This window comes from Ricinus communis, chromosome 2, assembly GCF_019578655.1.
Source record: "Ricinus communis isolate WT05 ecotype wild-type chromosome 2, ASM1957865v1, whole genome shotgun sequence".
Classification (NCBI taxonomy): Eukaryota; Viridiplantae; Streptophyta; class Magnoliopsida; order Malpighiales; family Euphorbiaceae; genus Ricinus; species Ricinus communis.
The window spans coordinates 5,741,974-5,749,099 of NC_063257.1; the positions used below are offsets into that span (position 1 = coordinate 5,741,974).

The following is a 7,126-nucleotide window of genomic DNA, read 5'->3' on the forward strand; positions in this document are numbered from 1 at the left end:
CTAGATTCATGAATCAAATAAATTTTACTGTTTATGGATGAAAAGATAGAGAAAATTTGTAGATTGTTTATAAAAGAATTCATTATCTATCAAAATGTAGCAAAACTATAATTTTAAAAACCCACATTTTAGATTAATTTTTGCCAAATCCTTCGTTTTAATGAAGGAGGTATTTTATTCAATTTTTGCTTGAGTTTTAAATTAGTCCTAAACTCTATGGAATTTGTCCACAATAACCCTTCAAAATCTTGATTTCGTTGTCCTTTGAATCTTGATAAATTTAAGGTGTCAATCCAACTAGTCAATTAACGGAGTTTTTATTTTCACCTCTTCCAACAAAATTGCATTCTCTATTTTTTTTTTCTTCTTTTCTCTCTGAATTCGACTTGCTTAAGGAGCATCTTAGCTTAAGAACATAATTGCTAGCTTACAATCAAATACTACAAAAAATTAAAAAAAAAAAAAATCATTTTTATCCGAAAAAGGAAGAAGAAAATTGGCATGGAAATGCAAAACAGCCTAGAAATGAGCAGCACGATAGCTGTGTATACATGGTCCAGTATATCATATTATATTGATGTAAGTTTGTATCTGCATGCCATTTCGGGAGCTAGAAAATCAATATGACTATCAACAGCAAAGTCTCCTAATCTTCCAATAAAATAATAGAGATTGCTTTGTAGAAAAGAAGGGAATATTTCCATGAAAAGATGCCTTCCTCTTATCTTATCTTTCTATCTACGTTCTCGTGATATCCATGTAAAATAAAAAGATCCAAGAAGTTGCATATGAAAGCAACTCACCAACCAACTTCCACTTTCTTAATGCATGCACCTCGTTCACCTATATATATATATATATATACTTTCACCCCAGTCTTTATTTCTAAGCACCCAAATCAAAGCTCTCTCTCTCTCTCTCTCTCTCTCTCTCTCTCTCCATCTCAGTTCTTCTTTTCAACAAAATTTAAATACATTGCTCAATCTTTTTGAAATGGGCATCTCTCTATTTGAAAGAACATTTACAATGTCTCTTTTCTTTATCGTTTTCATCTTAATAACCTTAACGAACTCATGCTATTGTTCAAGAAAGCTAACTTCACTCTATGAACCACCACCCATGTCTCTAAGTTATCATAATGGTCCATTGCTTGAAGGAGACGTTCATGTCTCCATTCTCTGGTATGGCCAATTCACACCGCCTCAACAATCCATTGTATCAGATTTTCTTCTATCTTTAAATCCAACACATTCTTCCTCTTCTTCACCACAACCTTCAGTCTCTAAATGGTGGAACTTAGTCCAAACCTACATGAAAAGAGCAGGCAAAAAAGAAACAGACATAGTTTTATCAAACCAAACATCAGATAAAAACTATTCATTAGGCAAAATCTTGAAAAAATCCCATATAACCGAGTTGGCGAACAAGGTTATTAACAACTCAAGACCTGGCGGTTTAACCATAGTTTTAACCGATAAAGAAGTAGCGGTCGAAGGGTTTTGCATGAGTAACTGTGGCTTTCATGGCTCAAACTCTAAACAAAACTCAGCCTTTATCTGGGTGGGCAACTCCGTAACTCAATGTCCTGGTCAATGCGCATGGCCATTTCACCAACCCATTTACGGGCCACAAACTACACCACTTGGTGCACCCAATGGAGACGTTGGCGTTGACGGCATGGTTGTCAATATTGCGGGTCTTTTAGCCGGAACCGCGACCAACCCATTTGGGAATGGGTATTATGCAGGGTCAATGGAAGTGGGTTCGGTTTGTACTGGCGTGTATGGTAAAGGGGCGTATCCTGGTTATGCTGGGGAGCTTTTAGTGGATTCTAGCAGTGGAGCTAGCTATAATGCTGTGGGTGTCAATAGAAGGAAGTATCTCTTACCTGCTTTGTTTGATCCTCTGACATCTCAATGTTTAACTATTGTTTGAGGTATTGGATTGTCATGTGATGCCTTGATTTTGCTGTAATACTTTGTTATGTATATATGTTACGCATGAGAATTTGTAATAAAATAATTTCTGAGTTATATATAAGGAAATAGGGGGTTCTGACATGCTCATTTTTAACCTCCCTTTCCTTTGCAAACTTCATTCTTATACTCACATATATAACATTTCGAGATGCTATCCTTGTTGCATGAGATTGAGATGCATTCTTAAATTGGTTTACAATTTAACTTTTTACTTTTGTAAGGCTATCTAATGTGGTAAATTGTCTTTTCTACCGGCATAGGTGAAATACATTTCAATTCCAATCCACTACAAAATACAAATGAAGACACTAATTCAGTGGGATTGTTTGGGCCATTCTTAGTGGTATTGGGCTAAAGATGGCCCAAACCTGTAAAGTTTCTTATTCTATTAAAATTGGGCTCTCGCATCTATGCAATGCAAGTTTCTTATTCTATTAAAATTGGGCTCTCGCATCTATTAAAACCATAAATTAAAAAAAAATACATTTCTGATACTTTAACATAATAAAAATATAAATTCAATAAGAAATTATAAAAAATGGATATATCTGATATTTCTTCTTTAATTTATTAAGTAAATTAATAACTAAAACAAACCAAAAAGTGTATACATTAAAAGACAAAATAAGATGATTGTGTTAATCTAATATTAAAATAAAAAACAGAATTGGGTTATGAATCCGTGTGTGGAATGATAAAGTTGAGTTACTGAATCGTGTGTGGAATTATTATACAGAATTGTGTTAATCAAAATCACAACTGAATCGTGTATAATAATTTCTCCAGTTATGGAAAATTTATTAAATTTGAGTTACTGTCTATTAATATAAAGTTTATTATTTCTATGATGAGTGGAAGAAAACTGTTATGCAGTTCATGTCTTGCTGTGCCTTCAATAAACAAAATTTTAAAAGAAGATTTATGAGTTAAATATTAGTTGAATCCTATGAATTTATATACTTTGGACAACTAATTTAAGAATAATTACATTAGCAGATGACATTTAAAGTAAAAAGAATGGAGAAATGTTTGTGTTTATTTTTCAGTTTCGTATCGCGTCTGAAAACATTTTAAAGCAAAGAAGCATGGAGAAATGCACGCAAGTTGGAAGAGGAAAGTATAATTAGCAAATCCGGAAAGATGGGTTTGGCAAATTTCTATATGAGAGGAGGACGAGAAGGGGACACTAATTATTTTAAAGTTAAACCCAACTAATCACTTGTAATTTATTAATTCTATATAGTCAAACTTTTTTTATTTAAATTTGATTTTTATAAGTTCTTATTATTCGAAAGAAAATTAAGTTACTATATCTATGGCACTTTAAATTTGTAAATACATATAATTAAAATATTAAAATATAATAAATTAAATTTGTGCTTTTTTCACGTTTTAAGTTGAATTGATATTTATACACAAAAGAAAAAAATTATAAGAAATATAAAATTACTTTTAAAATTTAATGACTTAATATCACAAAGTTTTGGATTAACCTCTCAATTTTATGTGAGAGATGAGAATAATATTTCTAGTTTAAGTTTATCATCTGTATGTTAGCATTATGGAATTAATGAGATTTAGTTAATGGCAAAAATTAATTTTTTTTTTTTTGTTAAGGATTAACATTCTGTTATTTTTTTTTATTTTCCACCAGATATCTAATCTACGGACCGATTAATCACGATTCGGATACTGCAGAGGCTATTATCTATAGCTGAAATTTATTATCTAATAAAAATATAAAACTTTTAAATTTTAAATTTTAACTTTCATAAAAACTCAACCGTTGAATTTCAAATAGAATATATAAATTGCAAACTTGTTGAAGCACCGAGAACAGACCACAGCAGCATTACTCAACAGTCTAAATCATCACAGGCCTAGGCTAGGGAAAAGGAGCAACACTTCTCCCCTAAGGGAAAGGGCTACTTCTACTCTTCCCTAGCTTTGGAAGTTAACGTTAGAATATCATCAATAGGACCGTTGCAAATGTGAAATTGTATATAATGTGAAAGCTAATCATCCTTGTAATCTCGGAATTGTATACACTTAACAAAATCATCATTGATCACCAATTTTCCACATGGTATCAGAGCAGGATTAATCCTGTCATCATCTACCCAGTAAAATCAGAAATTTCCCTTTCTTCATCATGTCTCACAATGATCTCACTAAGCTCACAAACATTGTTCTAAAGGGAAGTCAGAATTATTTTGAATGGTCAAGAGCTGTCTACATTGGCCTCAGTGGCCGAAAAAAGCTAGGGTTCATAACAGGAACCCTAAGCGCACTGTAATCAAAGAATCAATCACCAACAAAGGAAGAACTCGAGGCCATCGAAGAATGGCAGGCCACTGACCACTTGGTCATGTCCTTACTAACCAACACAATGGAGCCTCAGATTGCCAGATTGTGTATGCTTCTGGCATCATCACAGGCAGTATAGAGCAAAGTTAAAAGTTTATACGACCAGGAACAAAATTACGCCCACATATTTAATCTAAAACAAGAATTAGCTCATCTCAATCAAGGAACCAGATCCTGCACTAGCTATGCAACTGAGGTGCTGACTCGGTGGGTGGAACTTCAAAGTTACCTCCCACCCGCAATCGACCCCGAAGAATCACGCAAGAGGGAAGAACAGGACCTGGTCTATACGTACCTGGGCGGCCTCGACTCCACCTACGAAGCCCTCCGATCCTAAATCCTTCTGTCCAATAGTCTCCCTCGGCTTGACGCCGTCATTGCTCTCGTCCAACAAGAAGAAACAAGACGGGTCACTATGGGAAGGAAACAGAACCAAGAAACAGAAGCGAAGGCCTTCGCTTCGCAATCGCGCGACATAGCTTGAGGGAGGGGGACGCCTACCAGCATCGAGCGATGTGACCACTGCAAAAAGCAGGGTCACACCCATGAACGCTGCTGGCATCTCCACCCTCACCTCAGGCCGACGCACAACAAGGGCGAGAGGGGGAGAAATGGCAGCAGGCGTGACAAGGAAGAGAGAAGAGGAGAGCCTCTTCGGTTTGGCGGCGTGAGGGTAAACACATCGAGCCCTAGACATATTGATGTGTTTACCGGGTCGGATCTTGCGAGCGGGTCAGACTTCTTTAGTTCAACCCGACCCGGTACCACACCTCATAACCGACCCAATGACCCCGCATGGGCTCACCCGGCCTCATTCAACACAATGCCCCATGGACCAATCCGGCCCAAACCAAAGAAAGAATGGGTCAACCCGGATCCGGCCAAATCACAACCCTACCAAGTCGACCAAATTTACAACTCCCAAATTTCACAAATTATCACTCAGCTTCAATCCCTTTTGAAGTCTCAGAATTCTCAAGGGTCAGGTTTGGTATCTCAACAACCCACAGGTTCTCTAAATAAAACCTCTACTTGGATTATTGATTCTGGTGCAACAGATCACATGACTTGGGATTCAACAAAATTACTCAATTTTGTTCCTATCAATTCCCAACATGTGATCGTTGCCAATGGAGATCGAGCAGAAATCTCTGGTTTTGGCTCATCTCACTTGTTTAATAAAATAATACCTAATATTCTTCTATTGCCTGCTTTTAAATCTAATTTACTTTACGTTGGTAAAATAACCAGGACTTTAAATTGTAATGTTATTTTCTCACCATCTACTGTGATTTTTTAGGATCGAATCATCGAGAAGACGATTGGTGAGGGATATCTCCAAAATGACCTATACTACCTCACCACCCCTAGCCAGTGTCTAACCACAACCAGTCCCTCCAACTACGGCTTGTTGATGCATAGGCGGCTTGGGCATCCGTCCGACAGAATTTTAAACCAACTTTTTTGTCTTAAAACAGATTCAAGTTATTGTGATGTCTGCAAATTTTCAAAGCATACAAGATTACCTTTTCCTTTATCGACCACTAAATCATAAAAATTATTTGAATTAATCCATTCTGATGTTTGGGAACCTGCTCCCGTCACCTCATACAATCACTTCCGCTATTTTGTTACTTTTATCGACGATTACTCCCGAGTCACTTGGGTTTATTTACTAAAAGGGAAAAATGATGTTTTCTCCTGCTTCTTCAACTTTTTTCACTTTATTCAAAACCAGTACAATACCACAATTAAAACCTTCCGCTCAGATAATGGTACTGAATATGTCAATAAAAACTTTTCTGAATTCTTCTCTCAAAAAGGAATTTTGCATCAAACCACCTGCATTTATACCCCTGAACAGAATGGGATTTCAGAAAGAAAAAATCGACATCTTCTTGAGGTTACTTGCACTCTTCTTTTTCAAAACAATGTTCCTCACATTTTTTGGTCGGATGCTCTCCTCACCGCAGCCTATCTCATCAACCGGCTCCCCAGTCCCGTTCTCCAAAATCTCAGCTCTCTAGGACTTCTCAAACAAAGGAAAATCGAATTAAATCATCTTCGAGTATTTGGTTGCACAGCCTTTGTCCACATCAGACGTCAACATAAACTAGCCAAAAGTTGTGCTCGAACTATCTCCTTGGGTACTCCTCTGAAAAAAAGGGGTACAAATGTTATGATCCTACCACCTATAAATCCTATATTTCCCGAGATGTCACATTCGATGAATCTACCCCTTACTTTTCTCATGACACCATGTCTCCCACAGAATTTTTTCCTTTTAACTCTTCATTTTTTGACAGCACTCTTCAGGACCTTTTCTCTAGACAAGAGCAACCTCCCGTGCCTACCTCTAGCTCTCACCCTTCAAGGGGAGAGTCTTCCCCTCCTGCAACAATTTCCTCAGGGGGAGATCATGAGCATGAATCATTTACAGAAGAAATTGCTCTGCGAAGATCTACTAGACCAACCAGACCTCCTACTCGGTTAAAGGACTATGTGTCCAACTAGGTATCGTACCCTATTCATCGCTTTATTAATTATAACTCTGTATCATCTTCATATAGGACCTATTTAAATACTCTCACATCACACACTGAGCCTACCTCTTTCTATGATGCCAACACCGATCCTAATTGGTGTAAGGCTATGAAAGAAGAGCACCAGGCTCTGGAGAAAAATAAAACATGGGACCTTGTTACTCTGCCACCAAATAAAAAATCGGTCGGCTGTAAATGGGTGTATAAGGTCAAGTACAAGCATGATGGTACCATTGA

General features: G+C 36.8%; 1 protein-coding gene across 1 annotated transcript; it reads left to right on the top strand.

Annotated features, from left to right (window-relative positions):
- Window positions 1–876: 876 nt before the first annotated feature.
- On the top strand, window positions 877–2,092 carry LOC8281665 (protein PHOSPHATE-INDUCED 1). The gene has a single exon (XM_002513894.4). The coding sequence runs from the start codon at window positions 994–996 to the stop codon at window positions 1,933–1,935; it is 942 nt and encodes a 313-aa protein (XP_002513940.2). The 5' UTR covers window positions 877–993; the 3' UTR covers window positions 1,936–2,092.
- Window positions 2,093–7,126: the final 5,034 nt, after the last annotated feature.

Bases quoted from the DNA above. Each gene is read 5' to 3' on its own strand.
- LOC8281665 (XM_002513894.4), top strand. From the start codon at position 994: ATGGGCATCTCTCTATTTGAAAGAACATTTACAATGTCTCTTTTCTTT.